Consider the following 22,923-nt stretch of genomic DNA (forward strand, 5'->3'; position numbering starts at 1 on the left):
TATATACACACACACACACACATACATACATACACACACACACACATTTTTTTTTTTTAAGAGACAAGGTCTTGCTAACATCGCCCAGGTCCGTCTCTCCTGGGCTTACGTGATCCTCCTGCCTCAGCCTCACAAAGTGCTGGTACATGTATGCACCATCGTACCTGGTCCATTTGAACATTTTTGAATACACAGTTACCACTGCCATCTAAATACTAACAATAGCAGTGAATTGCTCTGAGTGGAAAGCAGTCTACGGGTTTTAGAACAGCAACACACAGCCTGCCTATTTTGGGAATAGCTAATTCAAATATGAAACTTAAGCTTTATCCCAACATAATCATCCCTTCAGCATAAATTTAAGTCCTTCACTAATATGAATGCTGCTTCAACTACAATTGAGAGGAAAGGAGATATCTGATTTCATTATTTAAGTGGAGTAATACAAATATCTCAAAAGTCCAAAACAATAAGTTTTATTGAAAACGATAAAATACAGAAACACCAGATTCTCATTTTAAAGTAAAATTAACAGCATCTTCCAGAACATTCCTAGAACTGAACCATTCTTGTCACTTTTGAAAAACAAAGCCAAGTTCCAAATCCAAAATAATACATGAACATGCTGGTAAACATTCTTCTTATGGTTCCTGCCCCTACCTTAGTTATTTTCCTAAATTTTACATGTGTACCTTTTCAAGAAAGAGTAGCAGTTTTTTAAGTGATTAATATTTATGAGAACTGGACTTTCTTCATATTACAAAAAAACAAAAACAAAAACAAAAAACAAAAACCACACGCACCCTACTCAAACTCAGATAAAATACACATTTGTTCATTAAAGCTCACCTGCTTTAGATAATTTTTTCTCTTCACACATTAGCACAGTAAGCCAATGTTTGATCCATGCTGCAAAAGCTATACAAAACGAAAAGCCCTGATAACTCCCTAGGGAAATCTTAAGGCAAAGCAAAAGCAAAACCCTTATGCTACAAAAGTAAAACAAAAAGCAGAGGCATTGGGACTGTGGAGACGGCTCAGATGAATAAGCACCACAAGGATGAAGAAAACAATTTTTGTAGAAACATATGCAAGAAGATAAATTCCAAAAAAGAACATAAAACATCAATTATCCTGCAGAAATAATTATCACGTCAGGTAACTTGACTAGTGAAATAAGCTCTGTTTGGATTTTAATTAACAGAATCTTAATTCTCTCCTACATTTACCAGTAGTATCAGAGCCTTGGGTTGGGGGCTTGTTTCTTCCTTTTCATCGTAAGACCTTTAGTCGGAGACCTGCCCAACAATTCCTGTAGAAGACAATCTTGGTGTGTTTTAGATCCTTCTTTGGAAAGCTGTCATCTTCCTTTCCACCTAAACACTAACTCTACCTCTGGGCAGTCACTTCATGTTTTTGTGTTGCACTGGAACACATTTTTTAGCATGGAGATTTGTTTAAGGCTACAAACTTTACAAGTTGGTCCCATCAAACAATGACTACAAGGCAGAAGTTTATCAAACGGCATGAATCAAACACTTGCACATTTCGAAAGAATACAGTTTACATTCATCTCGAAATCTGAGATTAAGAAACTATTAGCTGGTTTTCAACTGCTTTCAATACTGGTTTGAAGTTTGAATAATTTTACTGTATAGATATTAAATAATTTGTTTAAATATTAAACATTAAATATTTTCCTGACTATCCAGACAGAAAGAGAAAGCAGGAACAGGCAAAGAAGTAACAGTCCAATTAACAGACTTGTGACTTCTATGCCATCTGTAACAAGGGGAGGGATTTCAGTAAGGGTTCCAAAAACGCCTAGAAGGTGGTTTCTAAAAATTCACCTTTATGTGGCATAAGCCATTTTTTTTTCTATAAAAGGTATCTGATTCCTACAAAGGGGGAAGAAACCCAGAAAACAAAACTGGGGTGGTGTCCTGTTGTGATGGAAGGGCATTATACCATTACACTCATTTAATAACTTATAGTGGATACTCTGTAGCAATAAAGAAACTGTCATTTTATTTTGCCCTATCAGCCCCTGCCACACAGAAGAGCTCTTCCTGAGAAACTACAAATTTCAAACCTGGCTATCCTCAAAGGACACCTGAAGCCTGGTTTAGGTACTCAAGAAGATGAAGGCTTCCTGCTAGCAGGAAGCAATTCTCCACTACCTTTTAGGCTTACTGCACAAGTCTCAGCACCAGTCAAATTGGCTGTTTCAGTAAATCTCAATGTCACCTGCTCATATATTTTCAGCTAATCATTCACTGTTTTCTAAATTAACATTTAAAAGTAACTTGCTGGCTGCGCGCCGTGGCTCACGCCTGTAATCCCAGCATTTTGGGAGGCTGGGGTGGGCAGATCACCTGAGGTCAGGAGTTCGAGACCAGCCTGGCCAACATGGCGAAACCCGGTCTCTATTAAAAATACAAAAATTAGCTGGGTGTGGAGGCAGGCACCTGTAATCCCAGCTACTCAGGAGGGTGAGGCAGGAGAATTGCTTGAACCTGGGAGGTGGAGGTTGCGGTGGGGGGGGAAAAAAAAAACTTGCTAATACAAGTATAACTTTTTAAAAAATTACTAAAGTTATCAATGCTGGGTTTAGTTGACCAAGCACTTCCTTAGGATGAACTAAAGGATGCTTCTCCCATAGGCAAATTGCAGATGGGTTACATCAGTCTTTTAACTATCATGGAAAGTCAATTAATTTGTAAACATTACTGAATAACTGGGCTTATCAATTACGCAAGGGAAACCAAGGAGTAACAGTGGCACAAGGCAAAAAAGCCTTGAAGGAAAAACTTTCTCTATTATTTTCATAGTCAAAGAGGAGAGCCACAATACTACTGGCTATCAACGAGCTATACTGAATTGATAACTAAATTACAAGTTGCTAAGAAATTAGATTTCTTAGCAACAGGCTTAAGCTACTGCTCTCTTCCCTCCTCCCCAATTAGATATAGGCACCACTGTAAATAGCTCATATCTACACACTAAACTGTGACTTAACTGTCAGGATACAGCTGTAGTAGGAGCATCCTTCTTAATCATCTTTTTTTAATTCAAGGAGAATATTCTCCAAGTGTCTGAATAGTTTAGACAATGTGATATATGATTTAAGTCACCCTTACACATACAGCTTCTATACTTGTCTTTGAAGAGGCTGTAATCTTCGAAGAAACTGTAAACCAACATTCCTTTAATAAGCCCCACAGAAAACTGCTTTTCCCTTGAGACAAATTTCCTTGGCAAAAAGTTGAAGTCAATAAATGGCTACCCAAAATGAGAGTCCCACCCCCAAATCACAGGTGGAGATATTATTACACCCGTTTCATAAAACTTTCAAGTCCCTATACTATGCAAAGAGTCTCATAAATGAACACAGGATTCTTCTAACATTTGACAACTTTAGTGTAGAAATTGGTTTCTAGAGTTCCATCTCTTCTTCTGTGCTAGTAGCTGTCTCCAAACTATTATACAGAGACATCCCTGGTTGCCGAGGTTCCAAGAACAGTTCAGTTCTCTGAGGGAAGGCAGTGCCAGCAGCTGCATGCTTAGCTTGGCTCTCTCCTGTATAGTTCTTAGTATTAGAGGATGGCTTTGGCTTATCAGAAAGGAGTTCAGGGAGGGGTTTCCAGAGAACAAGCTCCATGGAAGGACGGCTCCTAAGACATAAAATACAGACTTTTATCAAAAAATTTTAGGACATGAAAACAAAAGCTATAGGTTGAAAAGCCAACATTACCTAATACCTTAAGGACTGATGGTAGCAAAACAGGAGATTTAGAACACACAAACTGATCTTTATTTTTTTTTTATTTTTATTTTTTTTAAAGAGATGGGGGTCTTGCTGTGTTGTCCAGGGTGGAGTACAGTGGCACAGTCATAGCTCACTGCAGCCTTTAACTCCTGGACTCAAGTAATCTACCCACTTTAGCCTTCCCAGTAATTAGGACTACAGGCACATTACCACCATGCCTGGCTCCAACTGATCTTTAGAAACGCCCCTCAAATACATAACATTGCACACTTCAACATGTATATCTAACCAAATCAAGTGGATGTAATGATGCTGTAATGGGAAGTATCTAAAAATCCAATGTGAAAACATAGAGCCCTTGATTGTTAGAAATTTTTTAAAACTGTGGTTAATATTAGATGTAGGCAGCTAGCTTATACTAAATCATTATAAATGAAAAGGAAACACTGGACAAACATGCTGAAAGTATCTCAGGTGCCTTTTAGTACAGGTACAAAGTATAATGCTTTATGGGTCAGGCATGGTGGCTCGTGCCTGTAATCCTATCACTTTGGGAGGCCGAGCCAGGCAGACGGTTTGAGCCCAGGAGTTTGCAACCAGCCCGGACAATGTGGTGAACCCTGTCTCTACAAAAAATACAAAAATTAGCTGGGTGCCTGTAGTCCCAGCTACTCGGGAGGCTGAGGTGGGAGGATCACCTGAGCCCGGGAGGTCAAGTCTGTGGTGAACTGTGATCATGCCACACTACACTCCAGCCTGGGTGACAGAGTGAGACCCTGTCTCAAAACACAAAACAAAGCAAAACAAAACAAGCTTCACGGTTAAGGCAAAATGACTATGTTATACACACACTGTGGCAGCGATGGTGTCTGGGCCCAAAGAGGAAGCAAAAATAAAACAAAACAATGAAATACCCCCAAAGGCTAGCTTCTGGAAAACTACCAAAAGCAGAAAGTGCTATGTTTTAGGCTGGAGGGTAACGTGACCAGCTTACTTATGGCTATTTACCCACCCTTAGGGCTTGGTAGTTAATTATAAGCTCAAGATAGGACCCTAAAGCAAAACCTCTGTGATAAGACCAAATAGCAGCTGAACTTCTAGCACAAACCATCTCCCCTGTATCCAAAGGTAATAATGCCTCATCTATCTGGCCTCACTGAGACTGGTGTCCTAAGAGGTTTTTTCAGATACCTGAAACTTGCCCTCATTGGGTACCAACTCCATCTAAAGTCTTTCCTAGGCAATACCTAAATGGCACTTTATAACCAACTTCCCTACTATTTTACATAGTTAATAATGACAATTTGAGATCATGGAGGCTTCAGGGACTACAGGATTACAGGGCTGGGCTAATCATTACTCACAGGCCCCAGGCCACTTTACTTTTTAGGTTATTGTGTTTATTTTCCAGGTTCCTCTCTTGTCCTCACAGTGTAGTCACTGCTCCCTGTTAGGAGTTTTGTTTGTTCTGCTCTCATTTGCTGTTTCTGCTTCTACTCTGATGATCTAGGAAACCAGATAACTGAGCTCATAAACTGTGTTTAGATTAAAAGCAAAACAGCTCTGCTAAAGGCCTGGAAGGACTATGCTAATGAGTCAAGAATATGAGCTTTGTTTTGCAGTCTTTGCAGTAACTACTTTCACTGATGGGCCACTTTTTTTTTTGTTTCCTAGGCCTCAATGTTGTTCCTGGGTAATTTAGAAAGCCGGGTAAACAGGAGCCTTTGAAATGTGGTTCCTGTATCCTATCACAAGAACTTGAGAGAGTGGGCTCTCTTGCCAGTCATCCCATTTCCAAATAGCAGACTACAGTCCATTTTAGGTCTTCAAAGGAAAGAAAGAGTAAGTAGGCAAGGCAGCCACTTCCCCATACTTCAAACTTCTACTTGTAAAGCACTTTGCTCAACCCAATGAACTAGGAAAAAGCCAATCTCCGATTGCCTGGTGATCAGGAGATAAAAAGAGCTGACGAGGACAGGATGGGCAGAATCTAGACACTGGGTTTTCCCTGCAAGATCATAAATAAATAGAAATCAGGTACCAAAACTTACATAGACTCAATCATTTTCTTTGTAAAAACTTCATCAAATTCCCTCTTCAAACCTGTTTTCATGGTATCAGAAAGGACAAGACTGGGGAGATGGTTAACATTTCTGTCAGCTTCAACTTCTTCATCTTCATCAATTATCCTAAATCAATTAAGGCATCAGCAGAAGAAAAAATATTTAGACAAGCTATTATATATTCTAGTATTTAGACAAAATTTTAAAAATACAAAAGGATAAAAGCAGTAAGTAATACAGCAATAGACTAAGCAAACAATGAGGCTATACCTGAGTATAAAAGGTATACTCAGGCTGGGCGTGGCAGCTCACACCTGTAATCCCAGCACTTTGGGAGGCTGAGGCGGGCAGATAACCTGAGGTTAGGATTTGGAGAAGAGCCTGGCCAACATGGTGAAATCCCATCTCTACTAAAAATACAAAAATTTGTAGGGTGTGGTGACACATCCCTGTAATTCAGCTACTCAGGAGGCTGAGGCAGGAGAATCACTTGAACCCAGGAGGTGGAGGTTGCAGTGAACCAAGATCGTGCCATTCTACACCAGCCTGAGCAACAGAGCAAGACTCCGTCTCAAAACAAAAAAAACTATACTCAGGGGGTTGTTCAACATTTCATTTAACAAAAAAGTTTTACATATAATCAAATCTGAATGTTTTTCTGAGAATTATCACATAAACCAAAATTAATATTCAGAGACAGTAAGTGAAAACACTTAGCAGTTCTATGAGAATTCACTTTAAAAGCACATACTTCATGGCTGGGCACGGTGCCTCATGCCTGTAATCCCAGCACTTGAGAGGCCGAGATGGGCAGATAACCTGAGGCCAGGAGTTCGAGACCAGCCTGGCCAACATGGTGAAACCCTGTCTTTACTAAAAATACAAAAATTAGCCAAGTGTGATGGCAGGCACCTGTAATCCCAGCTACTCAGGAGATTGAGGCAGGAGAATTGCTTGAACCTGGGAGGTGGAGATCGCAATGAGCCAAGATCGCACCACTGCACTCCAGCCTAAGCGACACAGCGAGACTCTGTCTCCAAAAATAAAAATAAAAATACAAAAAAAATTAGCCAGGTGTGGTGGCAGACACCTGTAATCCCGGTTACTCAGGAGGCTGAGGCAAGTGAATTGCTTGAACCTGGGAGGCAGAGGTTGCAGTGAGCTGAGATGGTGTCATTGCACTCCAGCCTGGGCGACAGAGCGAGATTGTTTCAAAAAAAAAAAAGGCTACAGTATACTGGCCCAGCACAGTAGCTCACGCCTGTAATCCCAGCACTTTGGGAGGCTGAGGCAGGCGGCTTGCTTGAGCCCAAGAATGCATGACCAGCTTGGGCAACATGGTGAAATCCCGTCTCTATAAAAGACACAAAGATTAGCCAGGGGTGGTGGTGCATGCTTGCAGTCCCAGCTACTCGGGAGGCTGAGGGGGGCAGATGTGTTGAGCCTGAAAGGTCAAGACTGCAGTGAGCCACTGCACTCCAACCTGGGTGACAAAGCAAGACCCTGTCTCAATTAAAAAAAAAGAAAAGGGGGGGGCGGGTTGGCTCACGCCTGTAATCCCAGCACTTTGGGAGGCTGAGACGGGTGGATCACCTGAGGTTATGAGTTCAAGACCAGCCTGACCAACATGGTCTCTTTAGTAGAGACCAACATGTCTCTACTAAAAATACAAAATTAGCTGGGCTTGGTGGCGCATGGCTGTAATCCCAGCTACTCGGGAGGCTGGGGCAGGAGAATCGCTTGAACCCAGGAGGCGGAGGTTGCACTGAGCCAAGATGGTGCCATTGCACTCCAGCCTAGGCAACAAGAGCAAAACTCCATCTAAAAAACAAAACAAAACAAAAAAAAAACATACGCTTTGAATTCTCTGACTTACAGTCTTTCTGAGAGGTTAAGGATCAAGGTATCACCAAATGATAAACAGAATTAGCTTATATGAGAAGAGCTATTACAAGGAAACAGCAAAAAAGCAGCTATATACACTGCTCAGTTACCTGTCCTCAATCTCTTGAAGCTTCCTTCGGGCAACTTCACACTGTGGTTCTCCAGTTGTCTGATCCATTTCTTCACAAATAACATCTAATATCCCAGGTACGGAAAGGCCACTAATGCAGGGATTTACTCCATGCCCCTCTACATCCTGATGTGCACAAAGAATCCAGTCATTAGGACCAGCACAGAGATCTGCTTCAGTTATCCTTTTCTTTCTTACTGGACAACTAAAAAACAGAAAAAAAATTCAATGAAAATCCCAACTAATATAAATGAAACGTTTATCATTCCTCTCTCCAATCAAATTTTTATATTTAAAAAACTAACTTTTTTGACAGTGTGTGATTACAAGATGGAAAATACTGCATTTTTTTCCTGCTATTCTCACAGCCACACTGAACTGCTTTCTTCTACTGCTCTTTGCCAAATAAAGATGCACCTGCAAGATTTTGCCTGTTCAAACAGTTAAGTGTTCAATGTGGGACCTTAAAGTCATTCCTGCTTATTTGGCTCTGGAAAGGGCAAGTGGGAAGTAAAGAAACCAAAAGTTGGCTGGGCGTGGTGGCTCACACCTATAATACCAGCACTTGGAGTGGCTGAGGTAGGAGGATCACCTGAGCCTACAGTTCAAGACCAGCTTGGGCAATATAGTGAGACACTAATTCAAACCATGAATGAATGAATGAATGAATGAATGAATGAAACAAAGAAACCAAAAGTCAGCAATTCAGCATATTTTGTCATACTGCTACTGCTCCATCAAACATATAGGGAGATGGTCTGGCAGCCATTCTATATTCCCTTAGGGCAAAAATGTACATCTCATGAGGTTTGTTCAAAGTATTAATATTACAGGTGTGGGGGACAGCATTAATGTCTTGGTCCCCTTCAAAATGTCAGAGGCTCTATCAGTGTCCAACCAATAGTGGGGTCCAATTTTCTCCCACTTTGCAACATAATGTCTTCACATCCTAAACAAATTCGTACTTCATAGAAACTTAAGAATTCATCAAATCCCTTTTTTTTTTTAATTTGGAAACCAGGACCTAGAAAAACTAACCTGGCTTCTCCAAAGTGTCACAGTAAAGTAATGAGTTGCATCTTGAGAAAAAAGCAGAATAAGGCAAGTGTGGTGGTGTGTGCCTACAGTCCCAGCTACTTGGGAAGCTGCGGAAGGAGATCACTTGAGCCCAGTGTCTGAGACCAACCTGGGCAACACAGTGAGAGAGTCCACATCCCCCAAAAGCAAAATAAATCTAAAGGGAACAGGTAATTTCCCCACACAATCTAACAATTCCACTATAAAATGCAAATGAGTTTAACAGCTGGGTTCTGCACTCTGATCTCCAACAACATGATTTAGGCTAAGTTATTTCATGCCTGTAGGTTCACTTTCTAAATAGAGATCGATGATAATTAAGTCCCAAAGATAATATGATAGCACACTTCTGGGCATTAGACATCCAAATGTCTCATTCCACCTCCTCCCAAGGCCTCAACTTCTCCATTTGTAAATTAAAGATGGTTAACTTTTTAAGCCAATAGTTTCTATACTTTAAACTTTTTATTTATTTATTTAGGCATCTATAATAACATCTTAAGAGGGAACCCCAAAAGATAAAAGCAAAAAGTTTCCTGTGTTATCCACAGTAATCCCAAGGCAATAAGGAACAGAAATATTTTCTGGTCAGTGGGTCTCACTGCAACCTCCGCCTCCTGGGTTCAAGCAATTCTCCCGCCTCAGCCTCCGAGTAGCTGGGACTACATGCACGTACCACCACGCCCAGATGATTTTTGTATTTTTAGTAGAGAAGAGGTTTCATCATGTTGGCCCAGCTGGTCTCAAACTACTGATCTGAGGTGATCTGCCTGCCTCGGCCTCCCAAAGTGCTAGGATTACAGGAATGAGCCACTGCGCCGGACCCAGTGATTTTTAAACTAAGGGAACTTTCAAATCTAATGTTTTATGAATCTACGTATCAACAAGTTTAGAAAATCCAAAGTGTCCAATGGCAGAAAAAAATCATACACAAAATTAAAAGACAAAGGATAAATTTGAAGAAAACAAGTGCAACACACATAAACCCCTAACTTCCTTAATAAAGATTTCCTGGCAGGACGTGGTGGCTCACGCCTATAATCCCAACACTTTGGGAGGCCTAGGTGAGCGAATCACAAGGTCAGGAGATAGAGACCATCCTGGCTAACAGGGTGAAACCTGTCTTTACTGAAAATGCAAAAAATTAGCCAGGCATGGTGGCATGCACCTGTAATCCCAGCCACTCCGGAGGCTGAGACAGAAGAATCGCTTGAACCCAGGAGGCGGAGGTTGCTACAGTGAACCCAGATCATGCTACTGTATTCCAACCTGGGCAAAAGAGTGAGGATCCGTCTCAAAAAGAAAAAAAAAATTCCTATGAGTAAGAAAAAGATCAATAAGCCAATAGAAAATATGCATAAACAGCCAGGCGCAGTGGCTTGCGCCTGTAATCCCAGAACTTTGGGAGGCCCAGGCGGGTGAATCATGAGGTCAAGAGATCAAGACCACCCTGGCCAACATGGTGAAACCCCGTCTCTACTAAAAATACAAAAATAAGGTGGGCCTGGTGGTGCGCGACTGTAGTTCCAGCAACTTGGGAGGCTGAGGCAGGAGAATCACTTGAGCCTGGGCGGTAGAGGTTGCAGTAAGCCAAGATCACAGCTCTGCACTCCAGCCTGGCCAGGGCTGAGTGAGAGTCCATCTCAAAAAAAAAAAAAAAAAAAAGAAAAAAAAGAAAAGAAAAGATGTTCACTATCACTTATAATTAACAAATATAAATTAAAACAACAATCTAAACTTCTTTAACCTTTTTAACTATAAAATCCTACACACGTAAAATTACATCAAACATACAGCTTAATAATTACAAAACAAACAATGAATGACAATGTAATTTAAGACACAGAATAGGCCAGGCACAGTGGCTCATGCTTGTAATTCCAGCACTTTGGGAGGCCGAGGCGAGCAGATCACAAGGTCAAGAGATCGAGACCATCTTGGCTAACATGGTGAAACCCCGTCTCTACCAAAAATACAAAAAATTATCACACACCTGTAGTCCCAGCTACACGGGAGGCTGAGGCAGGAGAATCACTTGAACCTGGGAGGCAGAGGTTGTGCCGAGGGAGCCGAGATTGTGCCACTGCACTCCAGCCTGGGCAACAGAGCGAGACACCATCTCAAAAAAAAAAAGGCTACAGTATACTGGTCTGGCACAGTAGCTCACGCCTGTAATCCCAGCACTTTGGGAGGCCGAGGCAGGCAGATCACTTGAGGTCAGGAGTTTGAGACCAGCTTGGCCAACATGGCACAACCCTTTCTCTATTAAAAATACAAAAAATTGGCCGGGCGCAGTGGCTCATGCCTGTAATCCCAGCACTCTGGGAGGCCAAGGCAAGAGGATCATCTGAGGTCGGGAGTTCCAGACCAGCCTGATCCACATGGAGAAACCCTGTCTCTACTGAAAATACAAAATTAGCCAGGCAAGGCGGCACATGCCTGTAATCCCAACTATTTAGGAGGTACAGCCGGAGAACCACTTGAAGCTGGGAGGCAGAGGTTGTGCTGAGTGGAGATTGTGCCATTGCACTCCAGCCTGGGCAACAAGAGTGAAACTCCGTCTCAAAAAAAAAAAAAATTAGCTGGGCGTGGTGGTATGCTCCTGTAATCCCAGCTACTTGTGAGGCTGAGGCAGGAGAATCGCTTGAACCTGGGAGATAGAGGTGGCAGTGAGCTGAGCCTGTGCCACTGCACTCTAGCCTGAGCAACAAAGTAACTGGGGAAAAAAACAAAAGAAAAGATACAGAATACAGGCCGGGCGCGGTGGCTCAAGCCTGTAATCCCAGCACTTTGGGAGGCCGAGGCGGGTGGATCACGAGGTCAGGAGATCGAGACCATCCTGGCTAACACGGTGAAACCCCGTCTCTACTAAAAATACAAAAAATTGGCCAGGCGTGGTAGCGGGCGCCTGTAGTCCCAGCTACTCAGGAGGCTGAGGCAGGAGAATGGTGTGAACCCAGGAGGCGGAGCTTGCAGTGAGCCGAGATCACGCCACTGCGTTCCAGCCTGGGTGGCAGAGCAAAGACTCCGTCTCAAAAAAAAAAAAAGAATTCCACACAACTATTTTTTGTTTTGTTTTTTGAGACGGAGTCTCACTCTATTGCCCAGGCTGGAGTGCAATGGCGTGATCTTGGCTTACTGCAACCTCTGCCTTCTGGGTTCAAGCGATTCTCCTGCCTCAGCCACCTGAGTAGCTGGGATTACATGCACACACCACTACCCACAGCTAATTTTTGTATTTTAGTACAGACAGGGTTTCACCATGTCGGCCAGGCTGGTCTCAAACTCCTAACCACCTGATTTGCCCTTCTCAGCCTCCCAAAGTGCTGGGATTACAGTGTGAGCCACCACGCCTGGCTTCCACTCAACTATTTAAAGAGAAATTATGTAAACCTCTATGTGTTGATATGGAACAAGCTACAAAAGAGTAAAATGAAAAGATCAATGTGTTGTACAGTGTGAACCATATCTTCCTACGAATGTAAAAAAAATAGCCACTGCACTCCAGCCTGAGTGACAGAATCAGACCCTGTCTCAAACAAAAAAAAAAAAAGAAAGAAAAAGACTTGAAAACTTGGTAAATTTTTAGATTATCGTCTAAAGGAGACACAGGAAAAGGGTAATGGTTATCTCTGGTGGGGAAAACTAGGGGTGTGGAGTAAAAGACTTGAATACAGTCTGGTGTGACAGTTCACACCTGTAATCCCAGAGCTGGGAGGATTGCTTGAGGTCAAAAGTTCATGACCAGACTGGTCAACATAGTGAGACACCATCTCTACAAAAATTTTTTTTAAAAATTAGCTCAGCGTGGTGACAAGTCTGTAGTCTCAGCTATTCAGGAGGCTAAAGCTGAAGGATCATTTTGAGCCCAAGGAGTTTGATGCTGCAGTGAGCTGGGATAACACAACTGCACTCCAGCTTGAGTGACAGAGACCCTGACTTTAAAAAAAAAAAAAAAAAAAAAAAGACTTTTCAGGCTGGGGCGGCTCAGGCCTTAATCCCAGCACTTTGGGAGGCCGAGGCGGGCGGATCACGAAGTCAGAAGATCGAGACCATCCTGGCTAACACGATGAAACCCCGTCTCTACTAAAAAAACAACTACTAAACAAACAAACAAACAAATACAAAAAAATAGCCAGGCGTGGTGGCGGGCGCCTGTAGTCCCAGCTACTAGGGAGGTTGAGGCAGGAGAATGGGATGAACCTGGGAGACGGAGTTTACATTGAGCCGACATCAGCCTGGGAGACTCCGTCTCAAAAAAAAAAACAACTTTTCAATATGTACTTTTTAAATTATTTTACTTTGTGCATGTAACATTAACATGGCTCAAAATCCAAACATTACAATTTGTTACAGAGCGAAAAGTTTCCCTCTGACCTGCCACTGTTACTTTCTCTAAAAGACAACCAATGTCACTAATTCCTGTGTCTCTTTCCAGAAACACTCATCTAATGTTTCACCTTTTCACTTAAACAAGTAATTTAGACTACAACATGGGCTCAATTAACGGTGACCATAGAGTGAATAAACAACCACTGAAACTTACTCATCATCCTCCTCCTCTCGCTTGTGTTTCTTTTTACAGTGAACAGAAACACTGTTGGAACAAACAAAAATCAGTCAATTCAGAAATGTACTTGAGCTTGTGCTTTCAGGATCCTCTTTCTTGCTCCAATAATCTTCCTCATCCCCACACACCAAACGTCCCTTTCTGAGCCTAGTGGGATGGGTACAAATCACAGGTCAGTCGGGTAACGGTGGGTTGCCCCGACATAACTGGGCACTGAAATCTCAACTTGTCGTTTTGTCAATGTGGAAGACCAAACGAGGGAAAACGTCCTCGGGGAAGACGCTGTTCTAAGCACTTTATTTGCATAATCTCACTAAGAGGACCCGTTTCTGTCCCATGCTTGGCATACTTTGCAGATGAGACACTGAAAGTTGTCACTAACAGCGGCCGCGCCGAGGGTGCACCCAGACCGAGTCGCCCAGGTTCCAACTGGAAGTCTCACTTCTCGGGGACACAGTCGGGCCGAGGTTCGGACCGGACTCCTGGGCTGTGCGACCCCAGGCGACTTACAGTTAACGTCTCTGGGGATCAGTTTCTTCATCTGTAAACTGGGCTGCGAAGCTCCCGCGGAGGGCCGTGGGGAGGGAAAGTCAAGATGCCCCGGCGCGGAGCCCGCGCCCCTGCCCGTGCCCGCCGCGAGGGGCGCCCAGCCTGCCCGCCCGCCCTGAGCCCGACGGGCTCCTCACCGTCCGCGCGCCGCACTCCCGGCGGGGCTGCTAGGGACTGCGCGGGGTCCCGACCGCGGGGCCAAGTCGGCGCCGTCAGCCCCTGGCGGGAAGGCCCGGCCAGGGAAGGCCGGCTGCGGCGGCGGCTGCAGGAAGTCCGAGCTGCCGCTCAGAGGCAGGCCGCTGAAGGGCCGGCCGAGCGTAGCCATAGCCGGCGAGACTAGGAAGCTGCGACGGCGGCCTCGGCCGCCCGCGTCCCCAGGCCCGGCAGCTGCAGCCACAGCGACTGCCGAAAGGCGCCAGCCTCCGATCCCGCTCTCGACCCCACGTCACGCCTTCTAGAACCCTCCACCTCGGGCCGCTCAGGGGCATGCCGGGATTTGTTGTGTGTAGAGGGCCGCTGCCGCGAGGGATGCCGGGATTTGCAGTCCTTCCAGACTACAAACAAAATGGCTGTCTCTCAACCTCTTAGCCGGGGCTATGTGTTGATATGGACAAGCTACAGAAGAGTAAAACGAAAAGATCAATGTGTTGCACAGTGTGAACCATATCTTCCTACGAATGTAAAAAAAGGGTGGCTCTGGCTGACCACGAGTATGACCTAGGTTCAAATCCTCACTCTGCAAGTTTCGTACCTCAGTTTCCACAGTAGTAAAATGAGATAATAATAGTATATATAATCATGGAGTTGATGTGTGGAGTACATGAATTTAAACATCTAGAGCCAGGGCTGGGCGGTGGCTCAGTCCTGTAATCCCAGCAATTTGGAAGGTGGAGGCAGGAGGATCTTTTGAGTCCGGGAGACCCTGTCTCAAAACAAAAACAATCTAGAGCCCTTAGAGCAGTGCCTGACGTACAATACACACTCATTAAGTATCAGTTATTAATATAAGTGAATCAATAAAAATGTAACAATTTTAATACAAATGAAGTTGGTGGTGCCTTAGAACAGCATGGAAGATAAGTAAAAACCTCATTTGCTGGCTGGGTGAGGTGACTCAAGTCTGTAATCTTATCACTTTGGGAGGCCAAAGTGGGTGAATCACTTGAGGTCAGGAGTTCAAGACCAGTCTGGCCTACACGGTGAAATCCCGTCTCTACCAAAAATATAAAAAATTAGCCAGGTGTGGTGGTCTGTGCCTATAATCCCATCTACTCGGGAGGCTGAGGCAGGAGAATCACTTGAACCCGGGAGGCGGAGGTTGCAGTGAGCCGAGATCGCACCACTGTACTCCAGCCTGGGTAACAGAGTGAGACTCCATCTCAAATGGCTAGACCCTATCTCAACAACAAAAAAATAAAAATTAGTCAAGCGTGGTGGTGCATGCCTGTAGTCCCAGCTACTCGGGGGGCTGAGGTGAGAGGATAGCTTGAGCCCGTGAGTTTGAGGTTCCGGTGAGCTATAATTACACCACTGCACTCCAGCCTGAGTGACACAGCAAGACTTTGTCTCAAAAAAAAAAAAAGTAAATCACGACTTAAACAAAAACAAAAGCCTCAGAGCACTTGTGAGAGGTATTGGCAAGCCTTCCAGTCTCTTTGGGGCATTCAAAGGCAGCATCTCCTCCCTGGGCTTGGCAGATGGTCAACTCCAATCACTGATTATGCACTGTTTTTTCCATCTCGCAACAGCACCACCATCCAATCTAAATTGCTTATGCCAATCTCAATGCCCTTCAGCCAAAGCACACACCTGTACATAACTGAACAAAGAAAGATTTATCCACTCATTGCGGTGAGGAAGTGTCTCCCTAAGAAGGTGTTACAAAGGCTTTTCATAGGATTTGGGGTTGTGTTAGATGATTTGAGGGAAGGTTTAAAAAAACAGCTTTTGGCCGGACGCAGTGGCTCATGTGTATAATCCCAGCACTTTGGGAGGCTGAGGCGGGCGGATCACGAGGTCAGAAGATCGAGACGATCCTGACTAACACGGTGAAACCCCCTCTCTGCTAAAAATACAAAAAATTAGCCGGGCGTGGTGGCAGGCGCCTGTAGTCCCAGTTACTCGCAAGGCTGAGGCAGGAAAATAGCGTGAACACGGGAGGCGGAGCTTGCCGTAAGCAGAGATCAGGCCACTGCACTCCAGCTGGGGCTACAGAGCGAGACTCCGTCTCAAAACAAACAAACAAGCAAACAAAAAAACAGCTTTTCGACTGGGTGCGGTGGCTCACACCTGTAATCCCAGCACTTTGGGAGGCCAAGGCGTTCGGATCACAAGGTCAGGAGTTCGAGACCAGCTGGTCAATATAGTGAAATCCTGTCTCTACTAAAAATACAAAAATTAGCCAGGCGTGGTTGTGGGCGCCTGTAGTTCCGGTTACTCAGAAGGCTGAGGCAGGAGAATCGCTTGAGCCCGGGAGGCAGAGGTTGCAGTGAGCCGAGATTTGAGATCGTGCCATTGCACTCCAGCCTGCGCGATAGGGCAAGAGAAAGAAAAGGTAAAAGAAAAGAAACAAAACAGCTTTGCCTGGAATTAATCCTGTCAGGAAGTGGGGATAAATTTGTGATTGGGTGTCTTTTTTTTTTTTTTTTTTTTTGAGACAGGTTCTCATCTGTTGCCCAGACTGGAGTGCAGTGGTGCGATCTTGGCTCACTGCAGCCTCTCCCTCCTGGGTTCAAGCAGTTCTCATGCCTCAGCCTGCCGAGTAGCTGGGATTACAGTCATGTGCTACCATACCTGGCTAATTTTTCTGTTTTTAGTAGAGACGGGTTTCACCACGTTGGCCAGACTGGTCTCAAACTCCTGACCTCAAGTGATCTGTCCACCTCAGCCTCCCAAAGTGCTGGGATTACAGACATGGACCACCCGCCCCCGGCTGTGATTATTTTCTAGGTGTGAGGAATGAAGGAAAGCTGAACCTGTAATTGGTAAAGCAGCAACAGCCCTTCGTATCAGTTAGGGTAGGGTGATATTTGGCCATTTTTGTGATTTGGACAATGTTTATGTTTTTGTCTGTGTTTGGATATGATTAAGTGAACTTGTTTTTATCTTCATCCATGAGGTCACAGAGTAGCCTTGTTCGATGACATTCTGTGAAAATTTTATGTGTAACAGGAGGACACCGAGGTCTAACAGTATTGTGCCCGGAATTTATTCTTTCCGGTGGGTTCTTGGTCTCGGCGACTGCAAAAATGAAGCCGCGGATCTTCGCGGTGAGTGTTAGAGCTCTTAAAGATGATGTGTCTGTAGTTCGTTCCTTCACGTGTTAAGACGTGTCCGGAGTTTCTTCCTTCAGGTAGCTTCGTGGTCTCACTGACTTCAGGAGTGAAGCTGCAGACTTTTACAGTGAGTGTTACAGCTCTTAAAGGTGGCGAGTCCAGAGTTGTTTGTTCTGCCCGCCCAGTGGGTTTGTGATCTCGCTGACTTCAGGAATGAAGCAGCAGACCCTCGCGGTGAGTGTTACAGCTCACAAAGGCAGTGTAGACCCAGAGTGGGCAGCAGCAAAATTTATTGTGAAAAGCGAAGGAACAAATCTTCCACAGCCTGGAAGAGAACCCAAAGGGGTTGGCGCTGCTGGCTGGAGTGGCCAGCTTTTATTCCCTTATTTGGTCTTGCCTGCATCCTGCTGATTGGTCCATTTTACAGAGTGTTGATTGGTGCATTTTTACAGAGTGCTGATTGGTGCATTTACAATCCTTTCGCTAGACACAAAAGTTCTCCAAGTCCTCACCGGACCCAGAAGCTCCCCTGGCTTCACCTGTAAGTATAAAGCCAGTTTCCTCTGTCAGAAGATACTTTTCTCTTTCTGACCAAAAACCAAGGCATCACCATTGATGCCTCTCTCTTGTTAACACCCATATCTAGTCAGTTAGCAAGTTCTATGGACTTTACTTGCAAAATGCTTCCAGATTCTCCCCATTCTTCTCCAACTCTACTGCCACTGTGATGATCCAAGAAAAAACTAATGAACCCCCTTTGCCAATATAATGGATTAGGTTTCAGTTTTCTTAATGCAATTTACAATTCAATTTTGTGTTCTTAAAGTAATATTCTGCTTAACTGTATATAAAATATACTCTCCTGGGCAATTTCTACAAATGGCCACCTCATTCCTCACCTTAAAAAATATCCTTTTTTCCAGCCTTGGCTCCCAAAGAGTTTTGTTGACTCTGAGGTTTAGAAAAAAAAAAAAGGGAAAAATATTTTTCCAGGTTGGGTGTGGTGGCTCACATCTGAAATCCCAGCACTTTGAGAGGCTGAGGTGGCTTGAAGCCAGAAGTTCAAGACAAGTCTAGGCAATACAGCAAGACCCAGTCACTGAAAAAAATAAAACCGAAAAAAATAGCCAGGCATGATGGTGCATGCCTGTTGTCCTAGCTACTCCCGAGGCTGAGACAGGGGGATTGCTTGAGCCCAGCAGTTCAAGGTTGCAGGGCGCCATGATCATGTCACTGTACCTAAGCCTGGGTGAGACAGCAAAGCTCTGGCTCAAAAAAAACAAAAAGAAAACTTCCAGATGATCCTAGGTATAAATATAAATATATATTTATAAAAAGAGAGGCATGGCTGGGCACGGTGGCTCATGCCTGTAATCCCAGCACTTTGGGAAGTCAAGGTGGATGGATCACCTGGGGTCAGGAGTTCACGACCAGCCTGGCCAACATGGTGAAACCCTGTGTCTACTAAAAATAAAAAACTTGGCCAGGTGCGGTGGCTCACACCTGTAATCCCAGCACTTTGGGAGGCCGAGGCAGGCGGATCACAAGGTCAGGAGATCGAGACCATCCTGGCTAACACAGTGAAACCCCATCTCTACTAAAAACACAAAAGATTAGCCAGGCATGGTGGCGGGCACCTGTAGTCCCAGCTACTCAGAAGGCCGAGGCAGGAGAACAACGTGAACCCGGGAGGCAGGGCTTGCAGTGAACTGAGATCACGCCACTGCACTCCAGCCTGGGCGATAGAGCAAGACTCCGTGAAAAAAACAAAAAAATTAGCCAGATGTGGTGGCGGGTACCTGTAATCCCAGCTCCTTGGGAGGCTGAGGCAGGAGACTCGCTTGAACCCAGGAGGCAGGGGTTGCAGTGAGCAGAGATTGTGCCATTGCACTCCAGCCTGAGCAAGAAGAGAGAGATTCCGTCTCAAAAAATAATAAAAATAGGCCGGACACGGTGGCTCAAGCCTGTAATCCCAGCACTTTGGGAGGCCAAGATGGGTGAATCACGAGGTCAGGAGATCGAGACCATCCTGGCTAACACGGTGAAAACCCATCTCCACTAAAAAAATACAAAAAACTAGCCGGGCGAGGTGGCCGGCGCCTGTAGTCCCAGCTACTCGGGAGGCTGAGGCAGGAGAATGGCATAAACCCGGGAGGCGGAGCTTGCAGTGAGCTGAGATCCGGCCACTGCACTCCAGCCTGGGCGACAGAACGAGGCTGTGTCTCAAAAAAAAAAAAAAATAATAATAATAATAAAAATAAAAAAAATAATAATAATAAAAAATAAATAAAAATAAGAGAGTTATACTCCGTATTATTCTGAAACTTGCTTTTCTATCTATTTCTTGAACATCTAAATTCATTCTTTCTTTTTTCAAAGCATATGGCAGAAAGAGAAGGAGAGAGGGAAGGAAGGAGAGATGGAGAGAGGAGGGAGAGAGAATGAGAGTGAGAGCCAGAGAGCCAGAGAGAGAGAGAAGAGAGGGAGCATGGGATGTGGTGTAGAGACACCTTTGGCAGGCCCCAGCCCTGAGCTCCTGGGAGGGGAGGCACACACAGCCATTCTTTTCATTCTTTAATCTACTAGATATATATCTATATATACATATAGATATATTTTTGATATGGAGTCTCACTCTGTCACCTAGGCTGGAGTGCAGTGGCGCGATCTCCACTCATTGCAACCTCTATCTCTGGGGTTCAAGCGATTCTCCTGCCTCAGCCTCCCCAGTAGCTGGGACTACAGGTGCCTGCCCCCATGCCTGGTTAATTTTTATATTTTTAGTAGAGACAGAGTTCCACCATGTTGGCCAGGCTGGTCTTGAACTCCCGATTTCAGGTGATCCGACCGCCTTGGCCTCCCAAAGTGCTGGGATTACAGGCATCAGCCACCACACCTGGCCATAATTCACAATTCTATACTAAGTTATACCCCTTGTCAGGCAATGTACTAAAATTAATAATTTATTAGGTGCTTTCTATTTTCAGGTGCTCTTTACTCGGATTAAGTCAAGTATTCCTCACAGCTCTGTGAATTGGATGATTTTCCTACTCCCATTTTACAGATAAGGAAATTGAGGCATGTTATGGTCCCCAATTCCCTCAGCTATATGTGAACTAGCCAGTGCCCAGCCTCAGATCTGAGACCGTAGATCCTGCCCTAAACTTGTAGGGTCTGCTCATCTCACTGAATTCTGTGAAAGAAAGGGCTTTGGGGAATCAATCTGAAAGCCTCACTACAGTGTGTCTGAGACCTTGGAGCTTAAGACCCCAGAAGCATAAGTCAGAGGATTATAGTTAGTTGTCTCCTCCATTACCCTGGGGAGAGCAGCTACAGAATTTGACAGTGGCCCCTAAGAGCCCCTCCTCTTATTTTTATTTTTTCTTTTTTTGAGACAGAGTCTCACTCTGTCACCCAGGCTGGAGTGCAGTGGTGCTCACTGCAACCTCCACCTCCCGGGTTGAAGCAATTCTCCTGCGTCAGCCTCCTGAGTAGCTGGGACTGCAGGTGTACACCACCATGCCTGGCCAATTTTTTTTTTTTTTGAGACGAAGTTTCACTCTTGTAGCCCAGGCTGGAGTGCAATGGCCCAATCTCAGCTCACTGCAACCTCCGCTTCCCGGGTTCAAGTGATTCTCCTGCCTCAGCCTCCCGAGTAGCTGGGATTACAGGCATGTGCCACCACAGCTGGCTAATTTTTTGTCTTTTTAGGAGAGATGGGGTTTCACCATGTTGCTCAGGTTGGTCTCGAACTTCTGACCTCAAGTGATCCACTTGCCTCGGCCTCTTTAAGTGCTGGGATTACAGGCATAAGCCACTGCACCTGGCCAAATTTTTGTATTTTTAGTAGAGACAGGGTTTTGTCATATTGGCCAGGCTGGTCTTAAACTCCTGACCTCAAGTGATCCACCTGCCTTGGCCTTCCAAAGTGCTGGGATTACATACAGGTATGAGCCACTGCACCTGGACCCATCTTTTTCTTAGTGACTGTCCAACCCTGCCTCTTTGATGTTACTTCCAGTGCACCTCTCATAGGGTTGGTGGGTCAGAGACATACAGACACTTAGACAATCCTTTCATGACTACTTTTTCCTTGGTGGTTAATCTCAACTGTTCCCCCCTACCTTTTTTTTAAACAATGTTTTCTGGTTATAAAATGAACACAGCTTCTTAGTTAGTGGTGGGGCTGATAAAAGTACAGAAAAGCAAATAAAAATCACTTAATACTATCCAGAAGGAAACTCCATTATGACTATCCTGGGCAGTTGAGGCTGCAGTGAGCTGTGACTGCAACACTGCACTCCAGCTTGAGCAACAGAGCAAGACCTTGTCTCAAAAAAAAAAAAAAAAAAAAAAACAGCTGGGGCCGGCGGGAGGGGAATGAGTAATTTGCCTACATAATAGTTATTAATTGATAGAACTTAAGAAACAAACTTAGCGGCCAGGCACGTTGGCTCATGCCTGTAATCCCAGCACTTTGGGACGCTGAGGCGGGCAGATCACCTTAGGTCAGGAGTATAAGACCAGCCTGGCCAACATAGTGAAACCCTGTCTGTATCAAAAAATACAAAAATAAGTTGGGCATGGTGGCGCATGCCTGTAGTCCCAGCTACTTAGGAGGCTGAGGCAGGAGAATCACTTGAACCCAGGAGGCAGAGGTTGCAGTGCGCTGAGTTCGTGCCACTGTACTGCAACCTGGGTGATGGAGCAAGACTCCATCTGAAAAAAAGAAACAATCTTAGCAAGCAAGTTAGGTAGATAATACCAGAGTACTAGGCTTTATCCCCTCTGAAAGAAACACATGATACCAAACTGTTCATGGCAATGATCCATGAGGGGTGGGGGTTGTCAGAAGTTATCACCTCAAGTGATCTGCACTCCTCAGCCTCCTAAAGGCTGGGATTACAGGTGTGAGCCACCGTGCCCGGCCAACCCCTTGGTATTGCGTCTATCTATGCTTCCTTACAGACAACATTTTCACATGTGTTGTCACAACTTGTTGCTGGGGGAATTATGTGCTTCTGATGTGACTCCACTGGAAGAAGACCCTTGGAAGCTTGCATCCGATTTCTATCAGACTTTGTGCCAGGAGCCTTTTCCTTGTGTTGATTTCATTTTGTATACTTTTGTTATAATAAGTTATAGCCATGAGTAGGACCATATACTGATTCCTGTGAGATCTCCTGGCAAATCATCAGAACTCTGGTGGTTTGCAGGACACCTGACGTAGTTTCTTTCTGATTGTCTGGATTTTATTCCTCCTCTTCCCTTCTTCAGTTACCACACCTGGAAATGATCCCTCCCTAGAACCAGTGAGGCTGTATGCACAGGCTTTGGAAATAGGGACTCCTAACAAATCTTACCTCTCCGTGGCATGGCATGGACCCTGGTAAATGGCACCTCTCATTATGAATTGCTTAACCCCATTGACTGGTACTTAATCTTGGTGAGTTCAGCCCTTTAAGAGCACAGGCTTTGCAGATAGATGGGTTTAAATACTCTTACTTTTGTTTTTCTATTTTTGTTACATTAAAAAAAATATTGAGACGTGGCTGGGCATGGTGGCTAACACCTGTAATTCCAGCACTTTGGGAGGCTGAGGCAGG

General features: G+C 44.6%; 1 protein-coding gene across 5 annotated transcripts; it reads right to left on the reverse strand.

Moving 5' to 3' along the window:
- Positions 1–460: 460 nt before the first annotated feature.
- On the reverse strand, positions 461–14,541 carry CCDC117 (coiled-coil domain containing 117). 5 transcript variants are annotated; one of them, XM_025400249.1, is made up of 5 exons: positions 14,180–14,541; positions 13,470–13,520; positions 7,827–8,051; positions 5,821–5,958; positions 461–3,674 (listed from the first exon to the last, which is right to left on the reverse strand). In XM_025400249.1, the coding sequence occupies exons 1-5, from the start codon at positions 14,365–14,367 to the stop codon at positions 3,437–3,439; spliced, it is 840 nt and encodes a 279-aa protein (XP_025256034.1). In that variant the 5' UTR covers positions 14,368–14,541; the 3' UTR covers positions 461–3,436. The 5 variants fall into 5 exon arrangements, with proteins under 5 accessions (XP_025256034.1, XP_025256038.1, XP_025256035.1 ...); XM_025400253.1 differs by having other exon boundaries at positions 14,004–14,510; XM_025400250.1 differs by lacking the exon at positions 13,470–13,520.
- Positions 14,542–22,923: the final 8,382 nt, after the last annotated feature.

The sequence above is a fragment of the Theropithecus gelada genome, chromosome 10 (assembly GCF_003255815.1).
Source record: "Theropithecus gelada isolate Dixy chromosome 10, Tgel_1.0, whole genome shotgun sequence".
Taxonomy (NCBI): domain Eukaryota; kingdom Metazoa; phylum Chordata; class Mammalia; order Primates; family Cercopithecidae; genus Theropithecus; species Theropithecus gelada.

What these genes read in the sequence shown, in the direction of transcription:
- CCDC117 (XM_025400249.1), bottom strand. Translation starts at nt 14,367, where the DNA reads ATGGCTACGCTCGGCCGGCCCTTCAGCGGCCTGCCTCTGAGCGGCAGC. An exon ending in GGGAGTGCGGCGCGCGGACG is followed by an intron (nt 13,521 to 14,179) that starts GTGAGGAGCCCG and finishes TTGTTCCAACAG; the next exon opens with TGTTTCTGTTCACTGTAAAA. An exon ending in CTTCAAGAGATTGAGGACAG is followed by an intron (nt 5,959 to 7,826) that starts GTAACTGAGCAG and finishes TAATTGATTTAG; the next exon opens with GATAATTGATGAAGATGAAG.